The 24,169-nt window shown below is 32.7% G+C and overlaps 1 protein-coding gene and 1 long non-coding RNA gene across 10 annotated transcripts in view; one reads left to right on the top strand and one right to left on the bottom strand.

Annotated features, from left to right (window-relative positions):
* Positions 1-16,506, bottom strand: part of LOC126745680 (serine/threonine-protein phosphatase 2B catalytic subunit 2-like) — a 227,631-nt gene extending 211,125 nt beyond the window's left edge. For all 9 annotated transcript variants that reach the window (XM_050453648.1, XM_050453653.1, XM_050453677.1 and 6 more), the window contains exon 1: positions 16,302-16,506. In XM_050453648.1, coding sequence (XP_050309605.1) covers positions 16,302-16,353 — 52 coding nt within the window. In that variant the 5' untranslated portion in view covers positions 16,354-16,506. The remainder of the gene's footprint in view (positions 1-16,301) is intronic.
* Positions 16,507-16,659: 153 nt separating this feature from the next.
* Positions 16,660-20,288, top strand: LOC126745821 (uncharacterized). Its single transcript, XR_007663697.1, has 3 exons — positions 16,660-18,040; positions 18,106-18,207; positions 19,469-20,288. It is a non-coding gene; the product is annotated as an uncharacterized LOC126745821 (long non-coding RNA).
* The last annotated feature ends 3,881 nt before the right edge of the window (positions 20,289-24,169 follow it).

Raw genomic sequence — 24,169 nt, 5'->3', positions numbered from 1 at the left:
TACGGTATCGGACAGAATTAGAGCAACTTTTTCAATCATTAAGTTTGAGTAGCATGTTATGGTTTATATGTTTTAAATTAATTGGTAGATAAAGTTTAACTGAAACACATTATATTTACATTTAATTTCTAATACAATCCTATTTATATTATTAAAATGACTAAAATAAAGATTTTGTATCACGACAAAATTTGAGCAACTTCATATTTTTTCCAAAAATAAACTGTACACAAAACTACAAAATTAATAAATACAAAATTTGGGATTTTTCTAAATCTAAATCAATAAAAATGGTTCTTTCATGTAGATAAAACAATATTTAGTGTATTGAAGAACAATTTATGTTATTTCCTGTTAATACTGGCATCCCTGGTAAATCTGTGGCTCTGGTTCTGCTTTTTTTTTGTATCAGCATTCCATGTTTGTATCTGACACGAGTTATATGCCTAAGAAGAGCTGACTCTCCAATGTAAATCTACCCACTTGCGGGGTTGGCTAGATCAGTACTTTTTGCCTTATATAAACCTTAGATTTTAAGTCGCTTTATCTCATTGTTTCTGTTGCTGCACGTTATACTGTCAATTTGTATTTTAAGAAACAAATTGTTTTTTAAAAAGTCTCCGTGTCGTTCAACGTTCGTATTTGGCGCAATCGGTAGGATTGTGCCCTAGTCGTCAGAAAATTCGGTCTACAAAATGTTCGTACCGTACGGAAATCGTGCCGAAAAACAAAGACTTCTAGGAGTGTTTTCAACACTAATAGTGCAATCCAGAAGAACCAGTGACACCTGACACCTCTGTAGGCAGATTCAAGAGATCACGGGAAGAAGTCACGCAGTAAGTGCCTTTTCCTTTCACCTCTATAAACCCTCTGTTTAAGGAATTTATAGGGATATTTAGGAATTTTCGCGAATTAAACGCATATAGATTTTATTTCCAGCATATTGAATACATTTTTAGTTGATAGTTTCAGCGAATTGATCGTATTTAATTTTAATCTCAAGCGCCTGGATCGCATTTAGTTTTAGAACATTTTATCTTTCTTATGAACGATATAGAACAACTAAGTACTTCGCTCAGTGATTTTATCTTTAATAGAAAAACTTATAGAAATGACTCCACTATCCACTACCCCCAAAGTAAATTGGGATCTTTTCAGATCTAAATTAAGCAATATTAAGCCTTACGATGGTGATTGCAATAAGCTTAATAAATTTATTAGTAGGTGCGAAAGCTTTATTGATAGTTATAGGAACCTCAACGACGAGGAATTAAATAAACATATATTCGAATGTATCCAAGAAAAATTAATTAATAAAGCTGAAAGTTTAGTCGGTAACCGCGCCGAAATAACTGATTGGTTTACTTTACGTGATGCTTTAATACAATGCTTTTCAGACCTGGATTGTCTAACTCAAGGGTTAGTTAGAACCAGACCTTACAAAAAATGAACATTTATTAAGTTTTGGTAATAGGCTTCAACTTTTAAGAAGTAGCACCAGCACTAATGAAAAGCTATGCCACATTAAACATTATGAAAAAACTGCCCTAAACACTTTTATTGCAGGCTGTACAGGCGTTCAAAAAAATAATATGCATCTAAAAAGACCCGCCAGTCTTGAAGACGCAATGGCCTATATTAAAGAGTTCAAAAAAGTTTCGAGAGTTCATATAACAGACAAAATTACAACAACTCATTTAATTTACCACCAGTATACTATCAAACACCTCAGTTCCCTAATCAACATAACTCTTTCACACCACAAATGCAAACTTCCCAATTTCCAACTGGCCCTGTTAACATGCCACCCCCAAGGCAGTTACCACCCCAAAAATATTTCACAAACAGTCAAGTTTTTGGAAAACCAAAGAATGTCTTCAAACCCGGTCAAATAAATCCGCGCGAGATTTACCAAAACCTGGACCTGCCACTTCCAACCCTGAAGAGCCAGAAGAGCAAACACACTCCTTTATGTTTGCCTCTTAAGGAGGGAGGAGTTATATGCCTAAGAAGAGCTGACTCTCCAGTGTAAATCAACCCACTTGCGGGGTTGGCTACATCAGGAATTTTTTGCCTTATATAAACCTTAGATTCTAATATTGCGGAGGGTTGTTGGGTGGGGTCAGAAATAAAACAGAAACCTTTTTACCTAAATGTCGACGTTTCGACTTATATTAAGTCATCCTCAGGACACTGAAATGGATTCAAGTAATTACAGAGATAAAAAAAAGTAATTTCAAGTATATATAGTATATCTATACGTTCAAAACCAGAAACTTAATTTGTTAATACACTGTGTGATCTAAATTTGGGACATACACTCTTTGACAAAAATAAATTTTATGTTTTAGTTTTATCTTTTTGGTAGTAAATTAATTAAATTATAGTAACTTGCATTTAGATCATCGGTGTCTTGTTTTTTATGATATGATACATACATCCTCCTTATCTACTAATCCTTAACTTATCAACATAACATTGAATCATAAAAATTAAATAAATAAACGCTCGGAAGAATAAAAACATTTGTTTCTTGGCTTATTGTTGATTCTAGTTTGCCCACAATAACACGTACAATTTAACCCATGTTAAAAATAATTCTACGCTCCTATTATAAATGTGTTTTAATTATAACTTAAGAAACCTAGACTTAGGTAAGAGGTGTAATGTATAAAAAAAAAAAATTAATTTTATACTGTTTTTTTTTTTATAAAAAAAATTTTTAACGGATTGTACCTGAATGTAATTTTAACTGTGTCGTGGTTTTTGTTTTTTGTTGTTTTAATTTTTGTAACTTAAAGAACATTTATTTTAATAGTGTTTTTTATGTACTTGAAATTACTTTGTTTTATCTCTGTAATTACTTGAATCAATTTCAGTGTCCTGAGGATGACTTAATATAAGTCGAAACGTCGACATTTAGGTAAACAGGTTTCTGTTTCATTTCTGACCCCACCCAACAACCCTCCGCAATATTCAAATCAATGAAGATTGGATCAACTACCCAAGGCAACGAAGTAAAGTAGTATCATTCATTAGATCAGCTAAAGTAAATTACTACAATGATAAAATTGATGAAGTAAAAAATAACTTTAAAGAAATGTGGAAATCATTAAAAAAACTAATTAGCCATAGCGGATATGTTGAGAATTTAAGGAAATAATATCTAATAATATGATTGTTAAAGAAAAGGATCTCTGTGAAAATTTTAATAATTTCTTTCTGGATAGTATTAAAGAAATAGCAGAAAATATATCCAGAAATAAAAGTAATGAAGATGTATTACAAAATATAATGTGTGAACATGAGCTGGACCAATTTTGCAAGAATTATCTAAATTAAGAGTCTTATGGAAAATAAAGAAAGCAACACAGATGGCATTACCGTAAGAATTTTAAAAATGTCATGATTGAAGTAGTTGGAAACAAAATGCTGAATGTAAATAATTAAAGCCTGGAGTCTGGCACATTTCCGAAAAACTGGAAGCTAACCACTGTTCCAATTGAGAAAATAAGTGGGACAAACAAACGTGAGGAATTTTGATGTATAAACATGGTCCCACCCTATTAAAAGCTACTCGAGGTGTGCGTGAATGAAGAAATTGTAAACTATATAGAAGAAAATAATATATTAAGTGTTTACCAGGCGGGTTTCAGAAAAAAAAATCATGTGAAAGTGCTTTACAAACAATTCTTTTCAATTGGAAAAAAGCATTGAATGACGCAAGGAAACAGTGTATGGTGTACCACAGGGGACAGTCTTGGTCCCCTCTTTGTTTATATTGTACATAAATGGCATTGTAAAGATAGTTCGTAAGTGTAAAATTCAACTTTTTGCGGATGACACAATTATTTATTGTATTGGGGACGGTGCAGCAGAAATAATAGAAAATTTAAAACATATATCAGTGGTTAAACAAGAATGATCTACAGCTTTACATTCAAAAGACAAAATCCATGATTATAAACAATAAATATACTAATATAAACATGAGGTGTTAATTAGCGATCAAGTTTAAATACTTAGGTTGTATAAGTGATGAAAATCTAACGTTCTCAGAATATTTACTATAACTACATAACAAACAAAATAGCAATAAAAAACAATCTTTTAAATCGTCTGTGTGTGGACAAATTAACTGTATACAAGACAATAATTGCTTCTCATCTTTGCTTTTGTTCAACTCTTTTATTTTTAATGAATAACTCCGAAATCGATTTACTACAAAAAAAAAACAAAATAGGGCGTTAAGAATTATTCTTGGTTGCAGTCGTTATACAAGGAGGACAGAAATGTTGAACTGCGCCAATGTGTTGAGTGTAAGACAGACCGTTATTTATAACACAATGATATTTATTTATAAAATGTTACACCACTTAGTTCCAAGTCATTTGGTAGAAAACTGTAAGTTTGCTAGTGACATTCATCAATACAATACAAGATCAAAAAAAAATTTTACATAGACAGGATAAATACTGGTGCAGGTCAAAATAGTTTACATTTTAAAGGTTTAAAAACAATTCAATGAGTTGCCGGATTGTGTAAAGAGCTGTAATAATATAAATAGCTTTAAAAGGGGATGTAAGCAATATAATAAAACTTTAATTGTTATGTAGTTAAACCAATGTATGAAATTGATGCCAGCCTAGTGCTATTAAAACCCGAAGAATGAAGCATAGTTCTTACCAAGTCTAATATGGTTCAATTATCACGTACCGCTCTCCCAATTTGTTCTGGAGTAAATGGACATATTGTCTTCTGATGCATAATTCCTTTGTTTTCACAGATACTCTTACTTAACCTTCTCATTGACAAATTCCAAACCATTATCTGTCCGCAATATCTTCACTTTCTTTTGTGTCATATTTTCTGCCCAATTTAAGAAACTGTCAATTTTTTTCAAAGTTTCTAATTTGCTGTGCAAAAAATTAACTTTCCTATAATTTAAAAAATCATTCTTCAAATTTAGCAAATACCTACTTAGCCCCTCCTAAAGATGTAACCTCGAATGGTCCACACCAACCTGCATGTCATCATCAGCTCACAAGGCATTTGAGCTATGCTATGGCTTTCTGCGAATGACGATATGTGTTGTTTTCCAGACAAACACTCACTACAAAATGGCTGCTTTTCATTCTGAAACTCAATATTAGCTTTTCTCTTATGCAAAGGATATGGGCCATCCTTTGATGCCATTTGTCCAGCTCATAACAGCATTACAATGATCAAATTCTAAACTTTCTATTTTAAACTCCATTCTAAATAATTTACCCTTTCTCTTTGCAATGGCTCTTATTTTCCCTTCTTGGTCTATGATTACACACTTGCTTTTATCTGAGTGTACTTTAAAGCCTTTGTCTAGTGATATACTCAAAGAGAAAAAATTTACTGCTAGATCTGGAACAAATAATACATTAAGTAAGTCTGTTCTTACCAAACTGCTTCCATTGAAAGCCAAAACTTGCACTTTTCCCTCTCCTTTTACTTCTATAAAGTTACCATCACCAACTCTTGCTTTTCTTGTTACTACCAAAGTTTTCATTTCTGTGAACTGGTCTTCATCATAGCACATATGCTCGGTTGCGCCACTGTCCGTCCACCAACCACGTTTAACATCCTTTGATCCAATTATCGCCATAATGTCCACACCACATTCGGATATTAGTGCCTGGTCAGCTGACCTCTGATTGACCTTATCCTGAGTAGCATCCGCATGTCCTATTGCTTCTTAAACCAACATTTCTACATTAAGTGCCCTGGCTTCTTACAAAAGTGACAGGTTGGTTGAGGGCAATTTCTTTTAAAATGATTTCCACCACACTGAAAGCATTTAATACTTGAACTACCTCTTGTACCAGTCTTATTTTTGAACTTCGACACATTGGAACTTACTCCTATACTCATCCAGCATCAGCCGCGATAACAGATCTTCGGGTTTTCGGTCGCTACTGTAATAATATCATTGTTTTACAACAAAGGTGCCTGTCGAGTTTTTCTTGGTTGACCACCACGCTTAAGGGGTCGTAACCCTATCTCGAATTCGGTAATTTTTAATAGTTTTTGATACAACGGCGTTTCGATCTCCAAATGTAGTTGATATCCATACTTGCTTTTTCCCAGATAAATAATAACATCAATAATTTTTTATTTTAGATGCAGCAAATAATGCACACCACGCGGCATATTATTTTAAATAAAAGCCTCACAACTGCACAGTTTCTCACCCAATACTAAAACCAGTTTGTTTTTAAGTAGCTTTAATTTTGTCTCAGTTGTTTTTATGATCCTTTTTTTATCTCGACTTTAAAGCACAATAAAAACTGTACAGTAAACAAACAAAATTCTTGCCTGGCAAACAAACATATTTTTATAAAATATTTTGTAGGGAATTCAATATAAACAATATATGCAAATATTGTAAATATTTTATTTGATTTTAGCACAGAATGTCAAGGCGAACAATATATTTTCATTTATATACATATATTTGTAAATTGTCCACGAAGTATATATTCGTGTCGTTGAGGAAGGGGGAAGGGAATCACTGATTTTTTAAGAGCATTTTTCTGCATAAATACCCATCTCAGAACCATGAATCACACAAGATTGTAATAAATTGACTTCTCTTGTCTGTAGGGCTCCTACTATGACATTTCAAAGAAATCCGGGACGTAACAGAAATGCAATAGCAAATTAAAAAATTACTTAACAATGATATTCGTCCCTAAGAAACACGGCTGATACTCCAGAAAAACTCTCTCGCTCTGTAACTTTATCCAAGCAAACTTATATACCCGATTCTCAAACAATAGCTTAGAAACTTAAAAGTTTTTAAATGATTAATAACCCTCTCTCGACTTTTATTCCCCGATAAAATTCAAGAAAAGACTTTAAATTACAAGCTTTGCTCTTAAAATCGATAGATTCCCAATGGTTTTTTCTTTAATGTTCAGGCTCTTATACAGTAAAAACGGCTATTTAGTCCCGATAATATTATCCTCCTAATCGCACAAATTTTTTCCTTAGGTATCGACACACTAATATAAAATTTAATTATTAAGAGGAACGAGCATTGGCGCGTTACCGTTTTGTTTGTTTATATGTACATTACTATGCGAGTTCAAGGCCGAACACATTGAACATACATTTTTCTGACGGTAAGCGTTTGTTATCGGCCAATAATACTATATTTAGTCGCCTGTAAGTGCTGTAAAAAAAAACCGCTAAATAGATTAAATAATCAGAAGTTTGCGTAGGTACGTGAATTAGGTGAACATAACCTGAAATTTCAATATTTGAAAATGGCGGCGTAATGATTGTTTATATGCGGCAATAAGCCGATCGTGGCAGGGACGGATCCAGAGCGGCAGATCCAGGGAGTAAAACCTGAGAACGTTTGTTGAATTTTTTTGCGTTCCTCTTTGTGTGGTGCATTTTTCTGTGTATTTTGTGAAATTTTGTTAAATTTGTTTATATCAGATCATTTATATTAGGTTCATCCTAAAAGCAAATAAAGAAAAAAACAAGAACAGCGTGTATAAGAGACACAGACAAATACAATAACACCCGAAGTGCTAAAAATGAACCCCAAAGAATACATTTAGGTTGTAGTATGTTTTACCAAGTAATGGTTTTTTAGGCTATTTCTTTACTGCTTTATACGGATTTTATTGAATCCGAGAGATGATTAAAAATCTTTATACCGCCATAAGATCTCCTAATCGATTCTCTTGTTGGAATGGCTTAATTAATTCACCGAGTCACTCTTGCTGGTTGATAGTTTTGGGAACTAGATCTATTCTTGGTAACATTAAAGATGCAGTTTCCAGGATATAAAGGGATGACAGGATAAAAACGTTAAAAAAAATAAGTTAAAATTATTAAAAAATGCAAATATATTCAATTTACCAAGAGTTTTAGTCCACCATTCCATCAATACCATCTAATGGGTTCGATTATTGAGAAGGTATCAGAGATACGTGATCTTGGGGTGCTTTTTGATTGCAGACTAACTTTTTCAAAAAATATTGAAAACCTGTATAATAAAGCTTACAAAATGTTGGGTTTTATTAAGAGGCACACTCATGATTTCAGCAGTATTGATTCCATCAAACTTTTGTATTTTTCATTGGTTCGCAGTCAACTGTGAGTCGAATTCATGTGTTTATGCTAAATATATAATGTGTCTAGAAAAAGTTCAACGCAAATTCATAAGATACATTGCTTACAAGCTTAATAATTCTTGTATTGATATTAATTACAATGAAATGTATAGATTGCTGAACATTCAAAAGTTGGAGACTCGGCGTAAAAACTCTGATATTGTCACAACATACAAGATTCTTAACAATGTAATACAGTCTCCTGAGTTGTTGTGTCAGCTTAATTTAAATGTTCCTCCGACCACAATGCTCAGACAGACTAGATTATTCTACCTTGAACAACATCGTACACTGTATGGTGAAAACTGTGCAATGGATAGAATGATGATTAACTTAAATAGTGTCAGTATAGATTTGTTTCATTGTTCTCTGAGTTCACTTCAACGAATTTTAAAATCTGCTTAAGTGCAATATAATTTTATATCTTGACTTTGCTTAAAGTGTGTCTTCTTTTCTATTGTAGTTACTCTGTTTTAAACCATTGTTGCCCTTATATTTTATTTGATTTTATTGATGTTACGTGTTATCTGTTTTTTATGCTAAATATTTAATCATAGTACTAATACTTAAAGTGGAGTATTGCGATATAACATCGGTTATTTTGTTGAATATTTTTTATACTTATATTTATTTTGTAAATTGGTTAATTACTGTAATATATTGAGTTGAATTGAATTGAAGAACTACTTACAGGCTGCACCATGTCATAAATAGCATCTCGGTAAACAATCAACTGAACTGGTTGACAAAGTGTGCATTCACTAGCCATGCCATCAGACCTAATGCCAAGAAAAACCCTAAACATGAGTTCCTACTCGGTCAACATATCAGACCGAGTGGACTGGGATCAGGAACTGATAGAACTAGAGAAAGCGGACATCCAAGTATATTCAGAGGTCTCCAAAACCAATTTTGGAGTAGGAGCTGGAATATACTGCACTAACTCAAGGACAAAAAGATCTATCTGCCTTGGGAAACACTCGTCAATTTTTCAGGCGGAAGTACATGCCAACAGAAACAGAAAACAGAACAATCAAAATCTATAGTGACAGTCAGGCGTCTCTAAAAGCGCAGAATTCCATACCTGCACATCTAGAGCAATATGGAGCTGCAAAAACAAACTCAAACATGGATTCCGGGATATGCTGGGCTTACAGGAAATGAGGCGGCTGACAAACTAGCCAAAAAAGGAGCCGAATCCAACCTGATAGGTCCAGAACCAGCACTACTAATTGCCTACAATACGGCAAAACACACAATCTCAAACCGGGTGCACAACAAAGCAAAGAGCTACTGTGAGGGATTACCAGGATACAACCATGCGAAGGCTTTCATACAAGGGAGGTAACAGATACCATAAGGGAACTCAACAGAAAGCACCTAAAAGCCCTAATAGGAATGTATACCGGCCACTGCAGACTGCTTCATCACATGAATATAGGATTGGTTTGGCAGAACTCGCCGAATGCATGGAGGAAGATGAGACTGCAGAGCACATCCTATGCAGATGTCCGGCAATAGAGAGAATCAGGCAGGCCATCTTCGGCTATGCCTTACCTAAGACGGAAGACATTAAGAATGCTTCTTTTAGTCAAATTATCGAAGTCTTAAAGAGGGCGGACGTGATTGGAGAAGTATCAATATCTAGGAATGAGCCACAATAGGCCTGAGGACGCAGTGGAGAGACACAGGGTGCCCCACTCACAATAAACCTAACCTAACCTAACATGTAATGTGTATTCGAATTTTATTCGAAGGGGAATAAGACCTTAAATAATCTTTGGGTACATCTTGGTACCGGTATTGTTCGATCTATATACTTTACTGCACTGCTCAAACTCAAATCCTTACTCAGCCAGTCCATATTCTCACCTTCTTGACCCTCTTATGTGTAGGTACGCAGAATAGGTTCATGCGCGTGTATAAACATTATATGGTGTGCCACAGGGGACGTTGCTCGGCCCGGTACTAATTACAATTTATGTAAATGGGTTATTTGGGATAATTAAAGAGGAGCAGGGACAGTTAGTATGTTTTGCTGATGACACAGCACTGATTGTACAGGCAAGACTTGGCTTGAAGCAAAAATTAAAGCTAAAACTGCACTTAAACATATAAAAGCCGGGTTTGACAAGCATTGTTTAACACTCAATGCCAGAAAGTCAGTTTTCCTGAACTTTTCAGTTGGCAAGATTAATTCATCCCAAGTCACAAAGTTAAAAGTTGAAATCAGTATGAATGCCAAGATATTGCTCAGTGCCAATGCCAACTTGAAATTATTTCTGTTGATGAATACAAGTACCTTGGAGTGATACTGAACTCTAACCTAAAATGGCAGGCACATGTTCAGTATATATCAAACAAAATCAGGAAATTAATTTACAAGTTCTGTCAGTTGCGCAAGTTTATGAAGTTAAAAACTCTAAAAATGGTGTATTCTGCTACTGTTGAGTCTATACTTAACTATTCCATCTTGGAATGGGGGGCTTCTTATCAATACATATGTATTAGAGCCATTGAGTATTACTCAAAAACACTTACTAAAGATCATTTATAATAAAAATAAATTCAATTATTTAAAGATGCTGAAGTGTTAACAGTAAACCAGATTTATATTAAGTCTAAAGTTAGGTTTATCCCAAAAACAAAAATAAATCTAAACTTTAATAATCAGGGACTCTCAACACGGCAGGTAAACATGGCAGTGGTCCCAAATGCAAGACTTACAAAATGTCAAAGAAGCCTTTTATATACAGTGCCAACAATTGGTTGATTGTTAATAATGTTATTTTTAATATATAAACATATTTATTGATAGTTCTATTGTATTATAATTATTAAAGTGATACGTTTTGTGAAAAAATTATTAAAATTTGTTATATTGTAAAAAATAGATATATATTAAAGTAATTAGATACCCTAATACACACATAGAGCTATGCTCCATTGTGTATAATATACATATATTTGGTTTAAGATGTATTATTTTTTTGAATGAATAAATAAATTTAAAAAAAAATACTCGCAGCGATAGTAGGTTGTGTCAAAGGGGATAATTAAATAGGAGTAATCAGGGAATCAAGAAAGTCAGAGCTATGGTGTAATATATAAGTTTTAAATTAATTTAACTCGCGCAAAATAAAATTTAATGCAAAAAGCATCGGAGCCATAAAAACATAAAATAATACAATTTTCTTGCAATAATAAACTGGCTCGTGATTATTCAGAAACCCATTAAATTGGTAACAAAAAAAATTTAAAATTCTAATAATATAATAACAGCGGGGACGCACCACCCACCCACCAGGGGTTCTATTATTTAAGAAACTTTTTTTGTAAGCTTTGTTTATTTATATGTTAGGTGTTTTGTGAATGTCATGGTCTCATGATGCCCTAGTTGTTTCTCTTCTAAACTAACTTCTAAGTTTGTCTTTTCATTAAATGTTTATGTTGTATTTTATTTTGTTGCTTTTTATAACAACTATTTCAGTTTTTCGTACTTTCCTCCTGTTTTATTTATAGAATGTTCAAACTTTTCCTTCCAAGCATTAAACATGCTTTAAAGGCAATTTTTTAACATGTACACATTTTTAACATGTTTGTAAACAAGTACCCTATATGATCCATGAATAAAAATTTTCAGGTTGTGTGTGAACGTCAAGTGTCGCCAAACTAAAGAACCCTATTAAATTATCTTGCGGCGAAATCAAAGGAAGACACGCCATCAAAGTTTAATTTGCGGCCGCCGTCTATGTGAAAAGTGAAAATCCTCGAGAAATATTTCTATTCGTCCCTGCACGTCGTCTTATTTAGGATTTAAGGGGCGGATTTCTCGGAGTTCAATCAGCAATTTCCTTTTTCGGATCAAATGCGACCCAGAAAGGCAGCGACACGAGTTATTATTTGGTTTCGCATGGGAAACTATTTCTGGGGTTTAATGTATAAAACATGCAAGAAAATGTTTGGCAAACATTACGGGGGACAACATGGATAATTTAATAGTTTTTAATGGTGTTGTTCTAAATCGAGGCGCGAGCACAGGCACCCGGTATTATATTAGAGGCACATTGATACAAATAAAACGGGGCTATTTTTATCCGTGCACCGGTCACAACGAATGAATACCTACGCTTTTCGGAGATTTCGGTAATTTAAACACCTTCGTTTCCCGAAATAAATCTATAGTAAATACTCTTTGACCCTGGATGGTGTTGTAACCACGAATAACTTATTTATTATTATTTTTTAGGATGTTTTATTGGAAAAATATTTGAACTATCGGATTTTATGGCCCAGGGACGTTATTAATTTTTTCGATATTTTTAGGTCAAATTTTTGCAGTTTTTGGGTCCGGTAAAGGGACGTCTAAAAACCGATTTTTTTGAAAATTTTTACATGGAATGTTGAGTGTGGTCAAAATATTGATAAAAAAGTGAGGATGATTGGAAAAAATACAAAATTTTTCTACATACGGTAAATATACGTAATTATTGCCGGCTTGCACAAGGTTTTTTAGCTCTTGATTTTGCTGTAATTAAAAAATATATATATTGAGGCAATTTTGGAACTTTCTGGGGGGTAAAATTGTAAATTTATAGGATTTTTCATCGCTTTGTACCCCTATAAATTACATGCTTTGTAATTTACACACACGAAAAATAAAACAATTATATTGACAGAAATGTGAGTGGCTTCAGTATGTCCCCAGTAGTATTTTTTTTATTTTGTCTGCATGGGACACTTTAGTTGGTTAGATTGGCTGTGGACTCAATTTTAAATTATAATAGCATAATATAGTTAGATTTTACATTATTTTGTAAAAAAATATCAGTTTTGACAGAGATTAGGGGTATGTATTATTGTATATCTATTCATATTTTTAGTTTTTTTACTACTAACCTAAATATTTTGTTTATCAAACAGTTGCCCCATGAAAAAAACATATTGGGGCAATTGTGTAGTGATTAAGGCGGGCAAGTGTGTAGCATACTACACACTTACCCCTTTCCTATGATTAGCAAAATTCATTATTAATTACCTATATTGTTTCCTTATTTTCAGGCAAACATGGTTAGAAACTATAAACGAACTTCAAGTAGAAAAACTTCATACACTACAGACACATTAAAAAGGGCTTTAAATGAAATTGAGAGAGGTTTGATAACTCAATACGGCGCGCACAAAAAATATAACATTCCACAAATGACCCTGAGCTATCATCGAAGAGGTTATCGAGGTGTAAAGAGCTAACGATGGGAAGAAGTACAGCGATTTCCAGCGAACAAGAAGAAAAGCTTGCTCAATGTTTAATAACAATGGAAAAATGGGGATGGGGACTAACTCGACGAGATGTATTTAATATTGTTGAAAAGTATGTCATTCTAAATAAACTTAAAACGCCATTTAATTGGTTTATAAGTTTTTCGAAGCGCCACAATTTATCCACTAAAAAACCCCAATCAGTGGAGTTTGCTAGAAGGAAATGCTTAGATCCATTTGCACATACACATAAATTTGCACGACAAACCACGGCAAATATGGAATCTTGATGAAACCAATTTTTGTCTAGATCCAAGCAAGACAAAAATAGTAGGCAAAAGAGGAGCTCCATCTTGTAGAACAACTGCAGGCAGTGACAGACGGTCTTAATGGCTGTTAGTGCAGATGGGTTTAAGGCGCCACCCTTAATAGTTTTCAAGGCAAAAAATATGTGGCAGGAATGGGTTGCTCCATGTGATGAAGAATTCTCTGGAATAACGTATGCCACAACAGCAAACGGATGGATGGAATCCGATATATTTCTACAATATTTCAAAAAAAGTTTTTTAGAATCCTTTGGCCCAGAAAGACCAGTCTTGTTGATATATGACGGTCACGCGTCCCACGTGGATGAAAGATTAATTAGAGCAGCCAGGGAGGATGGGGTGATCATTCTTAAATTACCACCCCATTCATCCCATATTCTACAACCGCTTGACAAAACATTCATTTAGAAAAAATAAAAAATTCTTTAATCAAAGAACATGTATGGCAACGCTTTCACCTCGCGGCGTTATGTCAAACGTCAATAAAAAAGATTAATGAAGGAAGGTGAAAGGGAATTTTGTTTTTGTTATTAATTATATGAAAATAAATATTCTTTAGACTTAATTTTAAATAGAATATGCCTATATTTCATATTATTTTTAATTCGGATCGAAATCTAAAAAGTAGCAAAACAATAAATAATACATTATGGGTGTCTTCGGTATGTTTTTTTACACGAAAATAAAGGGACTTAATTACAAGAAAAGGTAAAATAATTTTTTTTTATGTTTTATAAACAATTTCGTCTTTTTGGTCATGTTTTATGTATAATTTCATTTAAATTTAATAATTTTTTCAAAACTACAAAATTCTTAGTCGCAAAAAAATAAAAAAAGTAAAACTGGCACAGTCGAAATCTGAACCCAGGCCGACCGGCTCACAGTTCACTCTCATTACCATTAAATCATAAAGCGCTTGCGGCGAATTTTCAAATACGAGTTTATATCGTACATAGGTACACATGGTCATGATTTTTTTTGTTTTTATTATTTTATTAAAGAAAATGTTATTTATCCTCCAATTTTTTTTGCTTAAAAATAGTCCAAAGAAGATTAGCTTACTATTTCATATTCAAAAATGTTAAAATTCGGAGATACCTAAAGTCGACTAGAACCATCCTAGGAAATCCCTATATATTATTTCCACAATACAGAAGAACTTTTAAAAAGTAATTACTCTCCTAAGGCATTTCATGAGTGGACAATATTATAAAGGGTGCGTTTTTAAATTCAGCAGTCCATCCACCACTTAAGCAAAATTTGCTATTTGCTTTTCTGAATTATTTGCTTTCCATCAGATCACGTTTCTTTATTATATTATGATGGGTCCATCAATGATTGGCTGATCACTGGTCCATCTCAATTTTTTTTAGGTGGAATGGTGTGATGAAAATGTTGACTTTGACATTTTATAATTTTTTTTAATAATTTTTGATTTGACCAAAAGAAACAAGATTATTGACTTTTAACTGCATTCATTCGATTTAAGATTTTTTTTACAAAGTGCAAGATGCAAGGGCATAGGGGTAATACTTTTTCGCACCCTGGCACTTTACGTGAAGTCCTATTAAAACATAACAACAAAGAGGAAAAATAAATTTAAAAATCAACTGAAAAGTCAAAACACAACAATACAAAAAACTAAAAAAGCGTTTATTTTTTCATCAGTTAATGTTCCATCAGAAATCAGCTGTTTTACGTCATCATTCAAGCAGCTGTCAATGTGTCAATCATTTGATGGAATCCATCAAAAAATCCTGCTGAATTTAAAAACGCGCCCAAAGTTATTAAAATTACACGGATATTGTCATTGGCGTAGTTCAGATTTTTTAAAAATTTGGTCAGAATCTTTAAAAAAATTTAAAATTCGCTTTTAACTCGAAAACCGTAAACATTTCACTAAGGTCATATTGACATGTTTCGATAGCCCATAGGAAGACCTAACCCCAGTTAAAAGGTTGTACAAGTTCAACGGGACACCCTGTACATAGAATCTGAAAATGTAAGTTTATAGGGTATGCGGTAATTGATTAAATATCCCAATACAAAACCAACCTGTTACTTGCTAAAATGGCTGAATGTGTTTATATAGGTCAGCACCTAATTTACCTAATAAGCATGAATAAATCCAAAGGACAGCCCATATAAATTTCTCAAATATGGTTAAACCGCAAACGAAACGTCGTTGAATGGGAGCCAAAATGTATTTTAAGGTTTTATGTCGATAATAAACATTGCCGCAGTAGCGGGCCAAAAAAAACGAACGGCAACGTCGCGGCGTGTCGCAGAACGCGACCATTTGACAGCGTCGCATACATCAGCAGGGCACCCAGACCGTCGTCGCTCCGGTACCGGGTACCCGCACCCAAACAATTTCCCCAAAAAAACAAAATTCACAAATCGAAAATAAACATTGGGGAGGGGGGAAGGAGCGTGAAGCGATAAGGAACGCGGCAACCATGGCGTCTACCGATCGTACAAAAATCAATTCTGCGCGAAGGTGGTTTAAAGGAATCATGCAGTTCTAGATGATAATTGGAAACCCTGCACTGACCTTGTATCATACGTTGGGTGGTCGATTGTTTCGCGGTGTTATTCGAAGACATTTCTGATTTCAGTTTTTCGGCACTTCAAAATGAAAACATCGGGTTAAAATCGCACTTTAAAAAACGAAAACACTCTCGGACCACACCGTACACGGGCTTGAATAGAAACTACTCAAGATGGAGCGCGACCCAGCCAGCAGGAGAGCCCGGGGACTGTGCGCACCGCGGCTCGCGCCTGCGATCGTTCGAAGGTTTTGTCGCGGATTCCGGCCCCTCCTGCCCTCACGCTCCACCGTCCCGGCGCGCGTTGTTGCCGTTTTTAGTCAATTCTCTCTAGTTCTAGGGAACAGTTGCAATTTCACTATAAAAAAAAAGTACATTAATTGATATAAAATTTAGGAAAAAATATCAACGAATCCCGTTAATGTAATTCTTAAAATAAAACATTAGGGCGCTGTGCTATCTACGTGGTTCCATCACGAACTTAATAAATATACCTGGACTGCTAATGCATTTGGCCACGATACCGAAAATTTACCGCTGCCTGGTGGCCGCCATTTTTATAGTGGTTTAACTTGGTCACTCTGAACATTTTCAGTGTTGCCAACAAAAAATATATTAAATAACGGTAATGAAGTTGACGACGCTGACGTTTGACGTGTGAGTATAGCGGATTGCCTAGTTTTTGACGATTTGTAAACGACGCTTGGGTATATTTCTGGAACAGGCGATGTAGGGTGAATTGCCTGGTTTTCGGCTACTTAACTGAATTATGATATTTAGGTTACTTTTAAAAAGAGCCTATTTCATTATTTATATATTAAAATATTTTACTCAATAGCCTATAGCATCTTTAATTTAAATTTATCATTTCAAAATATAAGGATCATTTAGAGTATTTTTGTATAAATAAAATATAAAAAATGTGCCTTTTGCTAGTTCTCGGCCGCTTGACTTTTTTTTCGGCCATTCTTTTGCCAGTTTTCGGCCGCTTTTCGGCCATGCGAACAAATGATTAAGACGTAAGTAAGAAATAAAAATAAAAAACAATAAAAATAAATAAAATTTTATTCGAGATTTTATTGCACAAAACATCATGTAGCATATCTGCTACATATAAAATATTGAAGAATTCTATTTTCATTAAATGTTTTATGATACACCTAAATGCATAGTGTAGCATCGTTGATTGAATATTTGGGAAGATACGCAACCTTATGGGCCAAAGCGTGACCGCAAATATGCGTGAAAAATAGATGGCGATTCTCTCCAGTATGCGCGAAAATAATTTCGTCCGTCGCTTCTCATTAGTAAGCGGTCGATCATCCCTGAGTCGTGTGGGAGAGTTTTTGCACAGGTTCGTGTTTGCACTTTGCCGTATTGCAATTTGGTAGTTGTTAAAAAATTGTCTTGGATATCATAATCACAAATAGATAGATATATGTGAATGTGTTTAGTTTGTGAGACAATGGCTCCTTTAGGCAAAATTAATTAGTGTGCGTATCGTGGGTGCAATAATGTAAGAAAATGTAAAAACAATGTTCTCAGTTTTTCAAATTTCCGATTTTAAAACCAGTGTTGCTTAACCAGTGGATAGAAAATATAGGCAATGGGGAAACATATGTTATGGATAAAAATTTATTAAAAAACAAAGTGGTTGGCCAGAAACATTTTGACAAAATATATATTGCAGTAAGTAATAAGCGAAAGAGACTTTTAAAATTAGCTGTACCAATTTCATGGAAAGGTATTATTTTTGATATTTTACTGTTTCCTTCCAAATTAGTGTTATAAATTTACTCTAAATTATAGAACCGGCCTCTAGAAACACAATTTCTTTGCCTGATACCTCATGTAAAGCTCAAAGCCTTGAGAGTTTAGATGCAAAAGTTTCATCAATAAATTGGGAAAATGGTAAGTAAAGAATATTATAATATTACTTAAACTTGACACTTTATTATCTAGAGGCAGATTTTTTTAACTGTTGTATTAAAAGTACATGAGTGGGTATACTTTTAATGCTCATTCTCGTGCTCGCATTACTGAAAATATTCCTATTTGCCCTTTTGCATATTTTCAAACTCTTTTACAAGTTGGTGACAAACCTTACCTATTACGACAATAAGTATTATAATATTATTATAACTATAATTATTATTATATATTACTTACATATAGACAGGATAATTCTTTTAATGCACAAATGTAAATGGACGATAGATCTCATCATTTTAGGATAAAAAGTTTGTTTGTTTTTTAGCAAAATTTGGAAATGTCTATTTATTTTAAGAAAGCTTCGCTTTTCAAAAAAAGTTCTACAACAAACAAATATTTTAAATTTAACAGGCCACTTAATTTCCTAACTAGAAGATGTTAAAGACGTATCACAAAAATTTTTGGGCGGGATAAAGAAGCTTTTTATAGGATATTACTTTTTATTTATAGGGTCTATATTTACATCTATAGGTATATATTTATTTATGTAAGATTTATTTTCATTAATTCTTATTGGTAATGGTCTACAGGTTTCACCTATGTAAAATTTACCACAAGTACAAAGAATTTTATATATTAGATTTTTATTAAGTTCATTTTAATTGAAAGGTTAAGTTTTTCTTAATAAATATCGTAATGTGTTTTGTGATTTAAAAATAATTCTTATGTTAAATTTTTTAGCAATGCTTTTTATCTTAAATAATCTTCTTAAATAAGACTTGTCGTAAAAATTGGTTGATTCAATTTTATACGTGCATTATCAAACTCTAATTAAACTAACAAACTAAAATAATTATTTTGTATTAAGATATCTTTATTAAAATCTTTTTCAGTTGTTAAATATTGATTATTACAAGTAATGTATTTTTAATAGTATTTTCTAAATTGATTTTTGCTATAAGTGACGTAATACCCAATAAAATAAGTAACTTATAACAGATCTAAGTAATAAAATACAGTGAAAACTACTTTTGGGTGATTACTTTTCAATTTTCTGTTAGATACTTTAGCCTTTGACGGTGTTTCGAAAATCGTAATATTATTATATATATTTATAATAATCCTAATATTTAACAAACAAAAAACTGAATGCACTGGTCAATTTTGAGCACTTGTACTTAAATGTCTCTAAATTTACCAGATAGTATAATACAAGTCTTTAGAAAGTTTTTATTTGTAGATACAATTGATACAAATGTATTGCCTGGCACGCATATTCAAGTTGATATTTTGCAGCATAGTCCAAAAAATGGTAAGTGTTTGGTAAATTTTTCCAAATTTGCTTTTGTTTGCAATAAAATCTAAATAAGAAATGAATTACTTGAATTTTAAGGAGATATATTTTCTTTAAAAATTAGTAAAATTGGTAACACTTGATCTATTCTGGTCTTCGAATAGATCAAGCATATGTCAACGAGTAAGCATATGTGAGAATGATCAACCATAAACCATATGTTTCTAAATAAAGGAAGTTAAAATTTTCTTTTAAACTTTAGTGTTTTTAAAGAATTTGAATATTCTTTAGCAATTGTCCAAAAATAATTCTACACCTGTTATTTTTAGTGATATAGAACAAATTTAGCTTTAACTGGCTGGTTGTAATATAATGATACAACTTAAGAGAGAGGTATATAATATTTAATAGGGATGATTTCAACTACTCACTAGAAATTACCTCGTTGAAAAAGTAATTAAAAGGGTTATTTAAAACTGCAAGTAGCCAACATGGCGTCGACAAGAAGAAACAAAGTTGATTATGACTCTCTTAAGAAGGAACGTCATATTTAAAAGTTAAAGATGTTAACTTGTAAATGAGAGAAAGTGTTTACAACAATGTATAAATGATTTTATTTTATATTTTCAAATAACGCCAGAAAAAAATAAAAAACCATTTTGGCAAATTTCACCTTTTTCCTGAATATTAGGAAGTATTTGGCATTTTTCTAATTTTTAGATTGCATTTATTCAATCATTGCATTTATATTGCGCAACTTTTGCCAAATTAAATATTTATTGCTCATCCTTATTTTGGACATCCTGTATAATCGCGATGAGATCCTTCATACTGTTAAACAAAATATTTGTTTTTTTTTCTTATTAACTTTTTCTAGTTTTAAGAATTAGTAATTAAGTGTTTGCCTGTATTGCAAATTAAAATGTGGCCTATTTTCTATATTTTATAGTGTTGTTACACCCTTATTGAAAACCTTTTAAATTTTGGGATTTTATTTTTATATTAATTTCAGTTAAAGGTATCTATTTTTCAATATTTTTGTCCAAAAAAAGTGCACTTCACAGATCTCACTACCCTACACAGTTTTTGAGATATTGGCTGGTTTCACAAACCCGTATTGTCAAAAATCACATTACGGGCTACTTTTTGCAAAAAATTATTGACTCTAAAAACTATAGTACCGTATATAGATATTAAATCTTTAATTATTTAATTTACTCTTTATATTTACGTGAAACCTACCTATATCATCACCTTTATTTAATATTTTTGTTAATTTTCTAATTAATAAATAAAAGCTTACTGAATTGTTGTTTTGTTTTTATTTATTTATTTTTGTCTCAAAAAAGGATATTGGTAAGTAATTTATTATTTGTTAATAAAATTAGTTGTAAGAGATAGCACCTTCCAATACATTACTTGACCACCACATTTATCTAGTTATTTATGCGAGATCACAGCGCATTTAAATATCGGCAATAACAAAATAAATAAAAGCGCTGTTATCATCATCGCCCTTGTCTTAAAAAAATAACAAAACGGCCGGGCGCCCAAAGATTCCCGCGTCGTTAAACTGCAAGTGGTCAATATAGCGCCCACAAAGAAAAACAAAGTTGATGGCTCTTTAAAGACAGAACGTCGTATTTTAAATTTAAAGGTGTCATCGTATAGGCGAGAAAAAGTGGTCACAATGATTTATTCATTTAATAAATACTTTTGTCATATATTTTGAAATAACGCCAGAAAAAAAATAAAATGATTTTGCCAAATTTCAGTTTTTTGCAAAATTTAGGAAGTATTTAGATTTTATTATTAAAGGACACTATATTGCTCAACTTTCCTCTAATTATACCACCTCTATTGACGTCCTGTATAACCGTGATGCGGGGTCTTTAAACAAAATGTTTTTCTTTTGCTACTAGGTATCTTTTTATAGTTTTAAGTATAGTTGTAACAACTGGTAATTGAGAATTTTCCTGTGTCGCGTAAAACTTAAAATGTGGCCTATTTTCTATTTCTATTAACATCCTCACTCACAACCCCTTACTTTACAGATCTCACTACGCTGCACAATTTTTCAGATATTGAATCACATGACAAAATGGGTTACTTTTTACAAAAAATTATTGATCAAGAAGTTATATTACCATCGGTATTAAGTCTTATGAATTATTTCAATTATTCTTTATAATATTTACGTGAAACCTACTTATATCTTAAAATTTGTTCCACATATTTTTTGTATATTAGTTTTTAGTTAATTAAGTGCAACGGGCTTTTTATTTAAAAACTTGACCCTCTTGAACACAAAATGAAGGAAACATAATGTTTGCTGGAATTATAACTTGTATTAAACTTTGTTGGTAATTTTGTAAAAATAGCTTTTTATATATATTTTTGTATTAATTTTTGTCTCAAAAACATATCAATATAGATCAATTTTCGATTGTTTTCGAAGATCAGTTATCAGGACATTTTTGTGGAAATATTCAAACCGATAATCAAAATTCTGATCAATGTATGCTTGAAAATAACCAGACCTCAGATGATCCGGATGATACCAACGAAAGGCTTCCCCACATAAGTGAGATTATAATATCAATGGATTTGAGATCTGAAAGTGTAGCAATTGCGATTCCTTCCACTTCGGGTATATCTTGTGATTTTAAGAGAAATGTAAATGAAAACAGTGAGTCTGCAAGGAGCTCTTCTAGTGGATCGGTTTATGAGCGGAAATAGCTGAAGAAGAAACCAGTTCCAGTGCTTCTGAGGAACGACAGGGAATCGGTGAGCGGAATGAGGTTCAGTTGCAGCCTATGTATGGAAATATAGAAGAGGGTCGTAAAAGAGAGAAGAAAGCTATCCAAGCAGAGTGGAAGAACAACAGAAATGAAAAATTGCGTGAAAAGGGAAAGGAATATTTAGGATACAGCAGGAGCAGAGATGGGACTGTTAAACAAGATAGCATGAGACCTGAAAGGAACATGGGAGGAGCCTGTAATTCACTTTTCTGTAGAAAATTTTCTGGCCTCAAATCACTTTGGGCCTTCGACCTTTTACAGTGCAAACTTGGGTAAAACAAAGTATAAATGGTATGCGAGAAGAGAAGCAACAACAGAATGAGAAAAGAAAAAATAGAAATTATCGTGTTAAGCAGTTTAAAGAACAGAATGAGTACTTAAGTTTTTTTTTTTGAAGAATTACCCAAACAACCATCCCATTACGTAAGAAAAAATACTAACAAGCTGTATCTTGAAGAACATTTTACATCAATGAAGCAGCTATTTGATAAATATTCAGAGAAATGTCAAGAAGAAAATGTTACACCGTTGGGAAGGTACGTTTTCGAAAAAATATTTAAGCAAAAAAAATCTATGTCTGTTTGCCCCGAAGAAGGATCGATGTGATATTTGCATACAGTATGAGCATAAAAATGTGCCAGAAGATAAATGGAAATTTCACATCGACAAAAAAAAGAAAGTTCGTAAAGAGAAAGAAAACGACATTAAAAAAGCTAAAGAAAAGAAATGCATTCTATTAACAATGGATTTACAGGCCGTAAAAGTAGCTTCTTATCTAAATGCCACCTCCATTTATTTCAAAACCAAGTTATCCTGTCATAATTTCACTGTATATAATGTTGAAAATCATAAAGTGTCTTGTTACTGGTTTACAGAAATTGACACAAACCTAAATGCTTCTACTTTTGTATCTTGTTTGTTAGATTATATCAGAGCAAACTGTTTGAATTTGAATCTTCCTATTATAATCTACAGCGACGGCTGTACATTTCAAAACCGGAATGTGGTCATGTCTAACGCCCTTCTTAACTTCTCAACTGTTCATAACGTAACCATAATACAAAAGTTTCTAGAAAAAGGTCATTCACAAATGGAAGTGGATTCAGTACACAGCTGCATAGAGCGAAAATTAAAAAATCGCAAAATCCATTTACCGAGTTACTACTCAACAGAAGAGGCACGAAAACATCCGGAGCCGTATACAGCTATAAAATTGGAGTATGATTTTTTTAAGGAAACTTTCAATATACAATCTATAAGACCCGGAAAAAAAACATCAGACCCTACAGTTACAGACATCGTAGGGATAAAATACTCAGATGATGATTTACAGATAAAATTAGATTTTGAAAAGGAATGGAAGTCGCTGCCTATCAGAAAAAAACCTATAGGTTCCGATATAATATACCCCCAAGTCCATACGTCTCAATTAAGGCTCGGAATCAAACTCGGTTTATTCGAATATTCAAATATCGAGTTTTTGCAAAAAAAATTATTTATTTCAACAAATATTTGAATACTCGAATATTCGCATATTCGATACACGGCACGGCGTAGTTGTACTAGTTGTATTTGACTCTGGTTGTGTATAAAAGCGAACGATTAAGTACTGTATAAGGGTTAATTTTAAATTAATTGACTTAATTAACAGTATGTCTAGTAAAGTCAATATGAGTTCGAAAAGCAAAATTTAGCAATATTTTAATAGAACGGATGATCGCGTTGAATGCAAATTTTGTTTGTATAATGTCAAGAACAAGACAGGAACAAGCAATTTATGGAATCACTTAAGAAATAAGCATCATTCACAAATCATTGTGGTTTACCACTAAAATGTATTAGTAAT

Source organism: Anthonomus grandis, chromosome 1 (assembly GCF_022605725.1).
Source record: "Anthonomus grandis grandis chromosome 1, icAntGran1.3, whole genome shotgun sequence".
Lineage (NCBI taxonomy): Eukaryota > Metazoa > Arthropoda > Insecta > Coleoptera > Curculionidae > Anthonomus > Anthonomus grandis.
The sequence above is the reverse complement of the archived record's forward strand: the minus strand, read 5'-3'. Positions and strand labels throughout refer to the sequence as shown.